At 41.0% G+C, this 16,015-nt stretch overlaps 1 protein-coding gene across 2 annotated transcripts in view; it reads left to right on the top strand.

Moving 5' to 3' along the window:
- LOC111140637 (golgin subfamily A member 6-like protein 22) overlaps positions 1-2,585 on the top strand; it is a 47,023-nt gene extending 44,438 nt beyond the window's left edge. The window contains exon 9 of one of the 2 annotated variants that reach the window (XM_022492834.1): positions 2,287-2,585. In XM_022492834.1, the coding sequence (XP_022348542.1) occupies positions 2,287-2,448 (162 nt within the window). In that variant the 3' untranslated portion in view covers positions 2,449-2,585. The remainder of the gene's footprint in view (positions 1-2,286) is intronic. The other variant, XM_022492835.1, reaches the window with a different exon arrangement.
- Positions 2,586-16,015: the final 13,430 nt, after the last annotated feature.

Genomic DNA, 16,015 nt, shown 5'->3' with positions numbered 1-16,015 from the left:
TATTATTTTTGTTTTTTTTTCTCTTTTTAAATTTCTGCATATTTATATTCTTGTTTTTACTCTTCTCAATATCCTTTCTATATTTTCAGTCAGATCTCCTCTTCTTTGGCTACTCTGTAGTTCACTCTTCACTTCTGAGATGACTTTGTTTTATTCTTGCCTGAGTTCAACCACCACATCTCCCTCATCTGTAAGGCATATTGGATATCATTTTTTGGTCCATTTGTATTCTGAATTACAACATTTCTCATTCAAAATAGAGGCCTCCTCTCCCTGCCCCATGTCTGCAAATCCTTGTTTGAAATTTTTTTAAAAAAGATTTTATATATTTAGTTGTGAGACAGAGACAGTGTGCACATGCGGGTGGGATAGTAGGAGCAGAAGGAGAGGGACAAGCAGACTCCATGCTGAGCACCGACCCTGTGGAGGGGTTCAATCCCAGAAATCAAAATCAGATATTTAACCAACTGAGTCACCCAGGCACCCCTGAAATTTAATCCATATCAGGTATTGTGTCAAACATGTCTCTTTTGCTCCGTGGCAGTTTTTTGGGGAGAAGTATTTTCATCACCTGACTAGTTTGGATGATGCTATTTTCTATTTAAAGAAATTTGGACGGATATTATTTGCCTTTTATCTATTCATGTTAAAACCCTTTTAATTGGGGTGCCTGGGTGGCTCAGTTGGTTGATTGTCTGCCTTTGACTTGGGTCATGATCGTGGAGTCCTGGAACTGAGTCCTGGGATCGAGCCCTGTATGGTCTCCCTGCTCAGTGGGGAGTCTGCCTCTCACTCTCCCTCCTCCTGCTCCCTTTTTCCCTCAAATAATTAAGTAAAATCTATAAAAATAAAATAAAATACTTTTAATTGCCCTGACCTCTCAATTTCAGGTATTTCACTTTAGGGTAGTTACAGGGCAGGGTTTACTTGCTTGCTTTTTTTTGTTTTGTTTTGTTTTTTTAACTCAATACTACCCTCTTGTGTTGCCACAGTGAGTGCAGTTCTACAGTCTTCCGTCAAGCCCTATATATATATATATATATATATATATATATATATATAAATATATAGATATACTGATATATTTATATATAATATATATTTATATATGTATAAAATATATTTAATATATAAATATTAATATTAAATATATAAATTATAAAATTATAAATTTATAAAATTATAAAAATATAATATTAAATATAAAAATATATTATATATATTTTTTTATTTATTTATTTTTCCCGGCAAGCCTTTTATGTTGGGGTGAGAAGTCATATGATGCCTGCTTCTGCAGTACTCTTGTTTATAGAAGTCCCTGACTTTCCACTCTTTGCTTTTTTCTTTTCCTTTATCTCCTATCTTCCAAGGAACATCTCACCAAGTATCTCCCACTTCCCTCAGAAACCTTGTCCTTCAGAATTGCCATTTTGGGGAGTGCCTGTGTGGCTCAGTTGGTTAAGCGTCGGACTCTTGGTTTCCACTCCGGTCATGATGTCATGGTCACGGGCTGGAGTCCCACTTTGGGCTCTGTGTTGGGTGTGGAGTTGGCTTCAGATTCCCTCTCCCTCTGCCCCTTCACCCAGCTCCTTTGTGGGCACGAGCTCTCTCCCTAAAAATAAAGAAATAAAATCTTTAAAAAACAAAAAAAAGACTGCCATTTTTGGTCTCATGTGCTTCTAACCCCTTTTCTTTTCCTTCCCACTTGCCAGTTTTCTGACCCACCAGGTCTTAGACTTCTCAATATTTCCCCATTTCTGCGTGGTCCTATGTCCAGGACACCACTGGAAACCAGCTGCATCCTCCAGTGTGGGCTCAGGAGCTGCCTCTGCTGGTTTAGGATATTTATTTCCCCACTTATACACAAACTGAATTCTGTGATATTCTCTACTTATGCTTTAGATATGATTTGTGGGTGGTTATAACTGCTTTCCTTAGAAGATCACTATGGTTTTTGGAGGAGGAGTGGAGAGATATGCTTAGAGGACTACTATGACCATATAGCAAATCCAAAGTCCAAAAAGGAAATTCCTTAGGGATGAAAAACAAGCAACAGTAAAATTAAGTTTAGTCTATAAAGTGTAAAAATAAAATCTTAAAATGAAAAGGACATTTTAAATAAAGAGTTCTTGTAATATTTATAGCTTAAATATAATTTGAATGTAGAATGTTACATTTCATAAAGAAATGTTTAATAAAACTACATTTCTGATACCAATTTCATTGTACACAATAAGGTGGCCAAAACTAATGATATATCTTATGTTTTTGGTGGTTTTTCTGTAGCTTTCTGATTTTCGAGAAACTATTATGAAGATGTTGGGATTTAACATGAGAACAGCTGACAAGGAAATCATCAATCACCTAAGGCTTATTATACAAGATTATGAAGCATCTAACAAATCAAAGATTGCTTCTGATTGTGAGACTGGACAGGATAATGAATAAAAAAGTTCTTTCTTCATTGCTGCCAACAAGAGCACAGAAGATACAGATATCTCCTCCAGCATCTTGAATTGGCTACATAATGAATAAAATGCATTGGGAATTTTTCACTTGAAAAATTCTCTTCTTTGATATTTGGCAGTTAACTTTTCTTTGTCATTATCTTGTTCTATATGTTTATTTATGGTCTAGTCTATGTTGTTACTTATATATCTAATTATATTTATTATTAACTGTATTTTAAGCAGGGTATTAATCAGAACTTGTGTTCTCAGTGGGAATATTTATATTTATAGTTAACAGACTATTTCTAAAATGAAAAGTCTAGAATAATTATTTTAAAGTCAGCTGATTGGTAACCTTAACTCCCTTTTGCCATGTAGCCTAAAATACAGGTTCCAGGGATCAGGACATAGACCTTTTTGGGGAGCCATCATTCTACTGACCATAGCTCACATCTACCCAAATTGAATAAACATATATACCTACCTAAAAGAAATGTGTATATAGGGGATGCCTGAGTGGCTGAGTCTGTTAAGCCTCTGACTCTTGATTTTGGCTCAAGTCATGATCTCAGGGTCATGGGATTGAACCCCATGTTGGGCTCTGCAGTGTCATAGGACTGAACCCCATGTTGGGCTCTGCAGTGAGCCAGAGTCTCCTGCCCTCCTCCTGCCCCTCCACATCTGCTCACGCTCTAACATAAATAAATCTTTAAAATAAAATAAACTATAAAAAAAAGAAATGTGTATATAAATTCTACAAAAAGGTATTTATAAAAGTGTTCATGGCAGCATTGTTCATAATTGCCTCAAACTGGAAACTGTCCAAATGACCAAAAGTAGAGTTAAGTATGACAACCAGATCCATCGGTTAAGCAATCAGATCTCCTTCACTTGTGGGACAGGGAGAGGTCACCTGGAATGAGGAATTTTCTTAGCGGCCAAACCATAAAGTGACTCCAGGTCTAACACTGGGGATATGACAAATAGAGGACAATGAGTTTGGAGGGAAATGGTAACTTTATGTGGCTCCACTTAGCATGCAATAACCAGTGGCTTGTAAAGAGAACTTAGTTCTTGTCGCACATCTGTTGCTGACCATCCTCCAATTTTTAAAATAAACCTCAAAATCAGGAAATGTGGCCTGGAATTCGGTTTTGTGGCTCTGGGGTTTCAGGCAGCCCCAACTGCCCTAGCTGAAACATTTTTTTCGGGTCAGATTAATGGAGCTTGTTGCCCCAGGACAGGAGCCAGCAGGCACAGCCACTAGACACTTTCTGTCGGGAATCGTTGCCTCAAACGCAAGGTGCCATTTTCAGACCCGAAAGGCTGAGATCAATTTTCTCCCTCTTCACCTATCTGGAGCGTCCCCTTTCGCAAAAGAAGAACCATTAGGACCTGTAGAACCTACTGTAAAGCCTCGCCTGCCGCCCAACACACCCAGGCGACGAGGGCGGCTGCTTATAGAAGACCACGTGGCTGGGCAGATTCCCGTTCGAGATGCTACCACCGACGCGGCCAAACTGCAGGTGCAACCCCAGGCGGCGCACTGCAGCCGGGCCACGAAGACCGTTCAGCGAGTCCGCGCTACTGCGCCTGCGCCCAGTCGAAACCGCGGCGACTGACGCCGACGGCTGAAGGGAGCGGAAAAGACACGGGGGAGCTTGGTGGTGACTCGCTGGCAGAAGTGATTGGCTGGTGGAAGACCCGTCTCAGATCGCGGCTCCGTGCGGGGCGGGGAACCCGCCGAGGGGGAGGTCGGAGCTCGCGCGTCCAGCGCAGCGAGGGGTGGGGCGATGTCGCGGGAGAACTGTCGCGCGGGCGCTGGGCGGGTTTTCCGGGCTCCTCGGGACGCCGGCGGCCTATGCGGTCGTGTCGGAGCGCGCTGGGCTCACCCGGGAGCGTTCTGGCTGGGCTTCCGCGCGGGCGTTCTCTGGGTGGCGCTCACAGCCGCGAGTTGGAGGGCTCAGGTGGCGCCAGTAACCGTTTTTAAAAGTCTCCGGTGACGCCTGCTTGGCCAGGGTCGGAGCCAGCGCGCTGTTTTAGGCCCCTCTGAGCTGGAGCGCCGTGTGGCTCCCAAGTGCCAGGGGTGACCTCGGGGTGGGTCCATGCGGGGAGGGACGTCAGCTCTTGCAAGCCTAGATTTTGTCAGCTCCCCGCGCAGATCTGGGGTTGGAGAGGACGCGGGCCTTAAGTAAACTAGACGCTAAGTGAGCAGCAAAGAGGGACACTCGCTCCCGCAGGCGTCCACTCTGCATAGTGAGATGGGGCAGGGGCGATGCTTGTGAGGGCGGACACTGCAGGCTTCGGAGTATGATGCTTTCTTTCCTGGAGGAACCTGCCTTGTTTCTTACTGCGTTCAGCTCAGTTATCCCATTACCTTTCTGAAGATTGGCTGTTCAGGTCACTTTGGACTCGACCAAATGTCGGTGTTTCTTTCATAAACCATTTTTTAGAATGATCTAATCGATAGCAGAGCTTACTTATTTGAACTCGATTCTTTATTTGGGGGTTTTATTAACGGCAATTGGGATGTGGCTTACATAGCATAAAGTTCACCTGTTTTAAGGGTACAATGAATGATTATTAGCATATTTACATAGTTGTACAACCATCACTATAATGGAATTAAGGACTGGCGATTTTCCTGGTAATTGCTCTTACTATTCTCAAGTTTGCACAAGTGGGCATTTAAAGGTACAGTGTAACATAGGAGACTATGAAGATGTACACTCAAGTTCTTATACATGAGTAGATGAAATTAGGAGAATTGAAGCATATCTTTTCCTAGATGTTGCAGTGATGAAACTTGTGTATTGCAATCCAAAGAGTTACTGTATCAACGGTCTCATTTTTTGAAGAGTATGGCATAAATCCCATTTTACAGATGAGGAAATTGATTTTGAAGGATAAATTGCCTAAAGCATCATAGCGGTGCCTAGACTAAACCCCTGTCCTAGATGCTTTATCTCCAAATTTATTGCCTTTGCCACTTCAGCCTGATTTTCAATTAAATGTATGTAGGACCTGTACAACTCATTCATTTATTGAGCAAATAATTATTGAGTGATCAGTATGCCAGCAACAACATAAAACTGCTCTATATGCTAGAGATACTGTAGTGAACCAGCTAAATTCCTACCCTCAGTTAATATTCTGGTAGAGTACACAACGATCAATTAAAGAAACACTAATATTAGATATTGAGACATGGCATTTTTTAAAAAGGCAAACTAAGAGTACAGGGAATGGAAAATTTCATCAAAATTGATATAGTTTTAGAAGAAAGATATTAGCGTATGGATATGAAAGATAACTGCTACAGCCTGAAATTTGTCCCCTGCCCACATTCAAATATTAAAGCTTTGTAATGGTATTTGGAGGTGGGACTGTTGGGAGGTGATTAGGTTTAGATGAGGTCTCAAGGGTGGGACCCCTGTGATGGGATTAGTGTTCTTAGAAGAAGAGGAAGACAAACCTGAGCTCTCTTCTCTCTGCCACTTGAGGGCATTGCAACCCGTGAAACAGGTGCTCACCAGGAACTGAATGGACTGGCACCTTGAAGATGGACTTCCCAGCCTCCAGAACTGGGAGAAATAAATGTTTGGTGTTTAAGCTACAGTTAAGCTAAGTTAGTCTTGAAGCAGACTCCCCACTGAGTGGGGAGCCTACATGGGCCTCTCCCACAACCCATGAGATCATGACTTGAGCTGAAACCAAGAGTTGGATGCTCAATGTACTGAGCCACCCAGGTGCCCCGACCACAAGTTGTTTCCTACTGTTTCCTTCAAAGGGTGGTGGCAAATATCCCTGCTCTTGACTGTGCGCTGGACTTAGTGACTTGCTTTTACTAAGTAGAACATGGCAGAAGTGGAGGGATGTCGGTAGATCATGAAGGCATCATGACTTCTTGCTCCCTCTCTTGGATCATTCATTTGGGTAAACCAGCTGCCCTTTCATGAGGACACAGCGAGCAGTGCTTTGGAAAGTCCTGTCTGGCAAGGAACAGAGGCCTGCTCCCAACAGCCAGTGAGGAACTTGGGCCTTCTGCAGTTTTGTTAGCCCCAGGTAAGCCTTCAGATGATTCCATCTCCAGGTGACAGCTTGGCAGCCATATCACAGGAGAACTAACAGGATCACTCAGTAAAGCACTCTCAAAATCCTGTCAGGTAGTACATGTTTGTTGTTTTAAGTTATTACATTTTGGGGGTAATATAAGTGGCAATAAATAACCAGTTCTTTGTAAATGTTATAGTCTCTTGTTTTCTCCTGCTAATAACTATTAGCTTCATTCCTGAGAAAATCAGTTAATTTTCTTTGCCTTTGTTTTATCATATATAAAATAGTTGGACAGTCCTTCTCAACTTTGTTTCCACATTAGAATTATCTGGGCAGCTTCTAAAATACATATGCTAGTCCCACCCTTAGATCAGTTAAGAGAAATCAGAACTCAGGGAGGGCCCAGTTCCTGAGTTCTTTTAAAAGAACTTTTTTAGGGGCGCCTGGGTTGCTCAGTGGGTTAAAGCCTCTGCCTTCGGCTCAGGTCATGATCGGCAGGGAGCCTGCTTCTCCTCTCTCTGCCTGCCTCTCTGCCTCATTGTGATCTCTATCTGATAAATAAATAAAGTCTTAAAAAAAAATTAAAAATGGAAAAGTGGACACTGGGTCACCTACTGATAAAAAGAAAAAAAAAGAACTTTTTAAAAGTTCTCTTTGAGATTCTAATATGCAGGCTGGTGTGAAGACTTCTAGATGATCTTTGAGCTTTCTCCTATTGTTTCTGTTTGACTAATATGTAATTGGGACTTACTTTCATTGCTATAAAAGCATTTCCCTGGGATTTTTGAGTTATGTAATCTGCCTTAGGAATAGACAATGGGATTCTTTTTTTTTTTTTAAGATTTTATTTATTTATTTGACAGAGATCACAAGTAGGCAGAGAGGCAGGCAGAGAGAGAGAGGAGGAATCAGGCTCCCCGCTGAGCAGAGATTTTTTCCCCCTGCGGGGCTCGATCCCAGGACCCTGAGATCATGACCTGAGCCTAAGGCAGAGGCTTTAACCCACTGAGCCACCCAGACACCCCAACAATGGGATTCTTATTCATGTTTCTTGCCTGAGGAGGTAATATTTCTGTAAAACTTGTGAAGAATTCTCAGAACTTAATAGCTTGGAAACAAACCACCCAATTAAAAAGTGGACGAAAGATTTGAACTGACATTTCACCCAAGAAGTTACACAAACAGCAAACAAGCACATGAAAAGATGCTCAACATCATTAGCCATTAGGGAAATGCAAATCAAAACCACAATGAGATTCATTACACACTTATTAGACTGGCTAAAATTAAAAAGACAATAGACACAGAAAATTATTTTTCTGCTACATTAAAGTCTTGAGTAGGCTTGTCAAGGGCCGGTTACAGCTCTCTATGGCGATAGAGAATTTGGCTGCTTTCCTATTAGGACTTCATCATCCAAGACAGATCCGAGGCAGCAGAATTAAGTAAAGGACAAAGAAGAGACAAAGGGACTATCCTAGTCCTCTCTCTTAAGGAAGAGTCCTGGAAGCTGGCAAATAACACCCTCACCTATAATCTATTTGCCAGAAATTAGTGACTATGTAACAATGCGATCATTTTTTTCCCTCAATATTTCATCATTCCACCAGTGTTGGAAGAGAGAGAGAAGAAGGACTGGAAACAGGTCCTATGGAGTGGACTGTGGAGGACACTCCAAACAAAGGATTCTTCTTAGACCGTGTCAGGTTTCCAGGTCCTTCAGCTGTCCTCTCCTTGCAGTGAGGGCTAGGTTGACTGAGATTTTTAGGCTCAGGACTTCCTGCTTGTCCTGTAAGTTAGTAAAAAAAAATTTTGTTAAAATCTGCCCTTGTGATTATGGGTTTTTCTATATATAAGTTCTGTCAACATTTACTTTTTAATTGTGAAACAATTGGCATACAAATTTAAGATTTTTATTTTTCTGTTGAATTGCCCCTTTTTATCATTATGAAGTTTAATACTTTATTTCAGGTAATACTTCCTTTTTTTTTTTTTTTAAAGATTTTATTTATTTATTTGACAGATAGAGATCACAAGTAGGCAGAGAGGCAGGCAGAGAGAGAGGAGGAAGCAGGCTTCCTGCTAAGCAGAGAGCCAGATGTGGGGCTCGATTCCAGGACCCTGGGATCATGACCTGAGCTGAAGGCAGAGGCTTTAACCCACTGAGCCACCCAGGCACCCCTCAGGTAATACTTCTTATCTCATGGTCTACTTTGTCTAATATTAACAGAGCTAAGCCACATTTCTTTCAGTTGGTGTTTGCATGGCAATTCCCCCCACTTTTTCTTCAACTATTCTGTATTGTTATATTTAAAGCACATCTATTATAAACAGCATATAATTGAGCTTTGTGTTTTTAAATTCAGTCTTATAAATTGGAATGTTTAGGCTTTGATGTTTAAAGTAAATTCTGATAAAGTTGGATTTAAGTCTACCATATTGCTGTTTATTGTCCATTTTCCCCATCTGTTCTTTGTTCCTATGATGGTTAATTTTATGGGCCAAGTTGATTGAACCACAATGCCCAGATATTTGGTTGGATATTATTTGAGATGTTTCTGTGAGGGTGTTTTTGGATGAAATTAACATTTAAAGTGGTGGACTTTGAGTAAAGCAGGTTGCTTTCCATAATGTGGGTGGGCCTCGTTTACTCAGGGTGAAGGCCTTTCAGAACAAAAACTGACCTCCTCTGTCTGAAAGGGAATTCTGCCGACAGATCACCTTGAGAATTGAATTGTAGCATTGGCTTTTCCCTGGGTCCCCAGCCTGCTGGTCTACCCCACAGATTTTTAGAATTGCAAGGCTCTATAATTGCATAGAACCAATTTCTTAAAATCTTCTCCTACATATATACACACATCCTATTCATTCTGTTTCTCTGAAGAACCCTAAGGTAGTTTCTTAATTTTCCCTTTATCACTTACTTTGAATTGAGTATTTTTATTTTATGATTGTATTTTCTTTTTATGTTTTAATAACATACTTCTGTTATGTTTAGTGATTACCCTAGACCTAGAGATGTACTTGACTTACAACAACTTAAAGTTAATACTTTTATAATTTCTACTCCTTTTAAGAAGTTTATTTTTTTCATTTTAAACTACCCTACACCTACTGTACTATTATTATAATGTACTTTTACAGATTTAATAAATCCCACAAGACATTATTATTGTTGTTGTTCTTAAGTGCCAGTGCTTATATTTCTGTTTCTCTACACATTTTTATTTACTGGTGGTCTTTATTCCTACCTAGCATTGTGTGTTCCTGAATGGGCTAATTTTCCATCAACCTGAAGAATTTCATTTAGTATTTCTTACAGCATAGTTCTTACAGCAGTGGATCCCTTCAGTTTTTGTTTTTCCTGAAAACTTCCTTATTTAATCTTAATTTTTTGAATGGTGTTTTCTTTTTTAAAAATTTTTTATTTTTTATTAACATATCACAGCACTCACCATAGCACATACCTTCTCTAATTTTTTTTTTAAAGATTTTATTTATTTGACAGAGAGAGAGAGAGCACAAGTGGGCAGAGAGGCAGGCAGAGAGAGAGAGAGGGAAGCAGCCTCCCTGCTGAGCAGAGAGCCCGATGCGGGGCTCGATCCCAGGACCCTGAGATCACGACCCGAGCTGAAGGCAGAGGCTTTAACCCACTGAGCCACCCAGGCGCCCCTCCAATTTTTTTTTTAAGATTTATTTATTTATTTGAGAGAGAGAGTAGAAGGTAGGGGCAGGGGGAGAGAAGAGAATTTTAAGCAGACTTTGTGCTGAGCACAGAGCCCAACATGGGGCTCAATCTCACGAGATCAGGACCCGAGTCAAAACCAAGATTTGGACACTTAACCAACTGTACTACCTAGGGGCCCTGAATGGTGTTTTCACTGGGTGTAGAACCTTAGGATAACAGGCTTTCCCATAGTACATTAAAGATGTTAGTCTGTTATTTTCTGACTGCTTTAGTTTGTGTTAAAAGTCAGTCCTCAGGGGGTGCCTGGGTGTAGCAGTTGGTTAAGCATCTGACTCTTGGTTTCAGCTCAGGTCGTGATCTCAGGATCCTGGCACCAAGCCCCACATCAAGCCCTGAGTCCAGCCCCATGTCCAACCCCCAGTCAGGCTCCACAGTTGGAATAGAGTCTGCTTGAGATTCTCTTCTCCCTTTGCCCCTTCTCCCATGCTCTTGCTGTCTCTCTAAAATAAATAAAATCTTTAAAAAAAAAAGTCAGTCCTCAGTCTTGTTGTTGCATCTTTTTTTTTTTTAACTAAGATTTCTATTTATTTATTTTGAGAGAGAGAGAGAGAGAGAATGTGAGCTGGGGTAGGGGTAGAAGCAAAAGGAGAGAGAATCTCAAGCAGACTCCACTCTAAGCATGGAGACTGATGCAGCACTTGAATCTAGAATCCATAATCATGAGACCATGACCTGAGCTGAAATCAGCTGTTGGTGGCTTACCTGACTGAGCCAGGCAGGTGCCCCTTACTGTTGCATCTGTGAAGGTAATGTGTCTTTTTCTACCCTGTGGCTGCTTGTAAGTTTTTCTCTGTCTTTTCACTGTAAACAACTTGACTATAACGTGCCTTGGTATGGTTTTATTTATCCTTATACTGCTTAAGATTTGCAGAGTTGATCGAATCTGTGGGGTGATGCCTGTCATCAGGTTCGGTGATTTTTTTAGTCATCATTTCTTCAATCCTGTTCTTCCTCTTTCTTTTATTCTGACACTCCAGTTATAGATATGTTAGATCTTTTGAGTGTCTGCCACGTGTCTCGAAAGCCTTTTTTTTTTTTTAATTAATTTTTTCTCTCTGTGCTTCAATTGGGTTGTGTATTTTGACTTGACTTCAAGTCTGTCAGTCCTGGTGGCTGTGCTTCTAAGACAAGAGAGGACAGAAAACATGGAAATAGGACTGAAACTGTAAACAGGCTTCAGAATAAGGAGATGTTACCATTCTCTGCCATTCCCTTTGGTATTCAAAGCAGCGTGGAAACATAATTTGCTGTGTATCTAAGCTATTTATATATATGATGACGAAGCAAGTTTTACATATGTCATTTTTAAAATCACAATGTAGTATTTTCAATTCCTTTCTCCTTCCTCCAATCCAATTAACGAATCCCCTTTAGGAATTCTTGTGATAGATGCACTTTAGTCCATGGGCAATGTCCTGACCATCATAACATTATCCTAGTATTTAAGTAGACACTTCTACCCAAATGTTCTGTTGAAAGCCTGGTTTCTGAAATGACATTCCTCATGGAAATATTTGTATGACCAAACAACCATCTTCTAATTTTCATTAGAAATCCATTGTCTGGGGGCGCCTGGGTGGCTCAGTGGGTTAAAGCCTCTGCCTTTGGCTCAGGTCATGATCCCAGGGTCGTGGGATCGAGCCCCACATCGGGCTCTCTGCTCTGCAGGGAGTCTGCTTCCTCCTCTCTCTCTCTCTGCCTGCCTCTCTGCCTACTTGTGATCTCTGTCTGTCAAATAAATAAATAAAATCTTAAAAAAAAAAAAAAAGAAATCCATTGTCTGTCTCTCCCCTTCTCTTTATATATGATTTTTTTTTTTTATTATTTAAGTGATATTTGAAAGTTATTTGAATTCTTTTACCCTTGATACAGGGTAACTCTGAAAGAGAAAAGGCAAGACTGAAAAGAAACCATTCTAGATCTGTTGGCAGATGTGAACAGATTCACCCCTTATATGAATACGAAAAGAGAAGAAGATACCACTGCAGCCTGTAGAAGCTGAAAACGGCAAGGGAATAAATTCGCCCCTAGAATCTTGGGAAGGATTTCTGTTGACACCTTGATTATAGTTTGGTAGACTTGTATAGGACTTCTAACCTACATAACTGTAAGATAATAAGTTTATATTGTTTTAAGCCACTGAATTTGTGGTCATTTGTTACAGCAGTGATAGGAAACTAGTACCCCAGCCTTCCTCCATTTATCCCTGCAACCACACATATTTTTAGATTACAAGGACATGTAGTTGCATATAATGTCCCACTGGAAATGACTCAAAACGTCCTGCGTGATATTGCCTGGTTGTTTGATTTACCTTTTTGATAAACAATAACAGGTTTATATTTTCTTTTCTTCTTTTTTCTTTCTTTTCTTTTCTTTTTTTTTTTAAGATAGAAGAGGGCACTTGGCCAGCTCAGTAGAGCATGTGACTCTTGATCTCTGGGTTGTAAGTTCAAGCCCCACACTAGGCATACAGCTTACTTAATTAAAAAGTAAAAAATACAAAAGAAATTACCATGAACATTTCCTGATGAAGCTAAGAACAAGGTTTTGTGTGTGTGTGTGTGTGTGTGTTTAAGATTTTATTTATTGATTTGACAGAGAGACACAGTGAGAGAGGGAATACAATCAGGGGGAGTGGGAGAGGGAGAAGCAGGCTTCCCACCAAATAGGGAGCCTGATGTGGGGCTCAATCCCAAGACCCTGGGATCATGACCTGAGCCGAAGGCAGATGCTTAACGACTGAGCCACCCTGGTGCCCCAGGTAAGAACAAGTTTTGATTGATTTTTGAAGAAATAGGATTTTTATTCCCTTGTGTTGCTCTGAGAGATGATTGGTAAATGTTGAGTAGTTCGTTGGTCCTCTTCTTAATGGAGGATTAAAATAAAAAGTTAGGGGACGCCTGGGTGGCTCAGTTGGTTGGGCAGCTGCCTTCGGCTCAGGTCATGATCCCAGCGTCCTGGGATCGAGTCCCGCATCGGGCTCCTTGCTCATCAGGGAGCCTGCTTCTCCCTCTGCCTCTGCCTGCCATTCTGTCTGCCTGTGCTTGCTCTCTCTCCCTCTCTCTCTCTCTGACGAATAAATAAATAAAATCTTTAAAAAAAATTAAAAAATAAAAAGTTAGGCGTAGTCGATTGGAATCCTATCTACCTTTACGATATATGGAGAGAATATGCAAGCGGGGCCTGAAGGTCTGTGCGATACTGAAGAGAAGGTATAGGGGAATAGGGCTCTGAGAGCTGAGAGCTGAGGCAGTGGCTAGAGAAGGAACTACTGGAGTTTTATATTTCCGGTGTGGAGCAATGCCTGCTGATGACCAAAGCCCAGGTGGTTTCTGGATCTGCGTGTGAGAGGCTGAAGTGGAATAGAGACACTTATCGCTGGGAAACTGGTCCTCAAGAATCAATAAAGTTCCCTGATTTGTAGCATTTGTTGATTTTTGTTGTATAAATCCTGCGCAGGGCTGATGTCGTTACCAACATGTTATTGAATGAGGAACTAGAAAGAGATAGGAGCAATTAGCTTGCAGAAGCTGGAATGAACTGGCTTCAACAACTCATCGCTGAATATAGGTGAAGGTCCCTGCAATTAAATAGGCATACCAATCACAAAGCTGTATTGTTGGATGGCCATCTACTGTGGCTGTTGAAATCTCGGATTATGGCATGAATTTGGTATAGAAGAGGAATGAGAACGAGGTTCCTAAATCTTCATTGAGTGAATAAGAGTTGGAGATTGGTCAGTTGGTAAGAATTCGTAAGAAGACTAGGTTGTACAGAAGCCTGGGGTCAGTCAGAGTGGCAGGGAGGGATATTGTCAAGGATGTAGTAGAAATGTTATTCAAATACCTTCAATTAACTTTCGTAGCTGGTCTGTGTAATCTGTGTGTCAAGCTCTGCATGATCCAATTTATGTGTTATAAGCGAGTAATTCAGGAATCAAAAGTAGTTCATAGTAATTCCAATCAAGCAACAAAGAATCCAATATTCATGATTCAAAATAACACCTTCCATTTTTTTCTCACTCTATCTCTGACATTATAAAACCTCTTTCCCTCTCGTTAAAAGAAAATTTTCCATAATTTACTGACCTAGTAGGCTTTTATTCACTAATTCATGAATTGGGGAACATTCAATCTAGCAGAAAAGTTCACCAAGGAGCTATACAAAAAAGACCAACTTTTGATCTTTTGTAGGAAAAAAAAAAGACTTATAGGCACAAGGAAGCAGGCACAGAGAAATCATACTAGGTAAAAGCAGATTGGTTATTGCAAGGTTACTTTCCTTATATGGAGCAGAGGGATGGTTCAGAGCCTTTGCTCTGAACAGGTAACACCTGTTGACCAGGGAACTGTGGATTAGTTGCCTAGGCCTCCCCTTTTCTGGGAGAATCTAGCACAGACATTTAGTTAAGCGGTGCCTGGATGGCTCAGTTGGGGAAGCATCTGACTCCTGATCTCAGTATCAACACGTGGGGCTCAGTGGAGGGCTCCATGAAGGGCTTGAACTCAGAACCTTGAGACCAAGACCTGAGTTGAGATCAAGAGTCAGACACCTAACTGACCAAACCACCCAGGCGCCCTATCACAAACTCTTTTGTTGAAAAGATCTAAATAATAAAATACCTAAATAATAAAAGATTGATACTTTTGAGAAGAAACTTTTACTATATTATCTAAGAGTTGACAAAGGAGTAAAGAACAGATTCAAAATGAAGGGAAAATCTGGGCAGGCATTCTAGGGGAAAGACATTTTTAAGCTCCTTTGCACTGAGGGCATTTGCTTAGCCTAGACAAAGAGATCTTTGATTGCCCTATGGGATAAAGGTGACAGAAAAGAGGGCCCAGACCCTTTAAAAGATGGAGTTTTTGTCAAAAGATCCTCCCCAAACTCAGCTTGGTTGACCCAGAAATAGAACAGTGCTTACCTAGGGCTGTAATGGCAGCCCAGGTTTTAATGAAGTACCAGACAGTCCAGTGGGTCTGGCAAGGGTGGGAGACAGTGGAAGCAAAAGGGGAGTGAGAGAAGAGTAGACTTTTTGACAGGTTTGCCTTGAGTAGGGTGGGTTTGAGAAGCTTTCTTTCCTGGCTGGGTAGCCAGAGAGAGTGGGCTTTTTCTTGGGAGACTTTTGGCATGTGCCCATTGATATTTTTGGATTGGGGACCTTCCCTGTGCTCAGGCCTGGATATGCTGCAGGCAAACAAAATCCCAGGGAACTCGGTGCCCAAGGTCACTAGCCAGTTTGTCTTTTCTTCAGCTTTTGGTCTTCTGTCAATTGCTTAATGGATTTTTTCCAGGTTTATTTGTTTGTTTTGTGATTAGCAGGAGGAATAGGGTGGCATGTGCTTATTCATCTTGTCAGGACTAGAAACAATTCAATAAATTTTATATTGACTCCATATTATATATTGCAATTTTGTCATTGTCCCAGTAATGTTTTTTATAGCATTACTTTATTTCTCATATAAGATCCGGTCCAGCATGATGAATTGCATTTAGTTCCATGTCTAATTTCTTTTCTTTTTTTTTTAAAAGAATTTATTTTATTTATTTGACAGAGAGAGATCACAAACAGATGGTGAGGCAGGCAGAGAGAGAGAGAGAGAAGCAGGCTCCCCGCTGAGCAGAGAGCCCGATGCGGGACTCGATCCCAGGACCCTGAGATCATGACCTGAGCCGAAGGCAGCAGCTTAACCCACTGAGCCACCCAGGTGCCCCCTCCATGTCTAATTTCTATCTATAATAATTTCTCAGCCTTTCA

The sequence above is a fragment of the Enhydra lutris genome, unplaced genomic scaffold, assembly GCF_002288905.1.
Source record: "Enhydra lutris kenyoni isolate GAN:26980312 unplaced genomic scaffold, ASM228890v2 scaffoldscaffold4, whole genome shotgun sequence".
Taxonomy (NCBI): domain Eukaryota; kingdom Metazoa; phylum Chordata; class Mammalia; order Carnivora; family Mustelidae; genus Enhydra; species Enhydra lutris.
The sequence above is the reverse complement of the archived record's forward strand: the minus strand, read 5'-3'. Positions and strand labels throughout refer to the sequence as shown.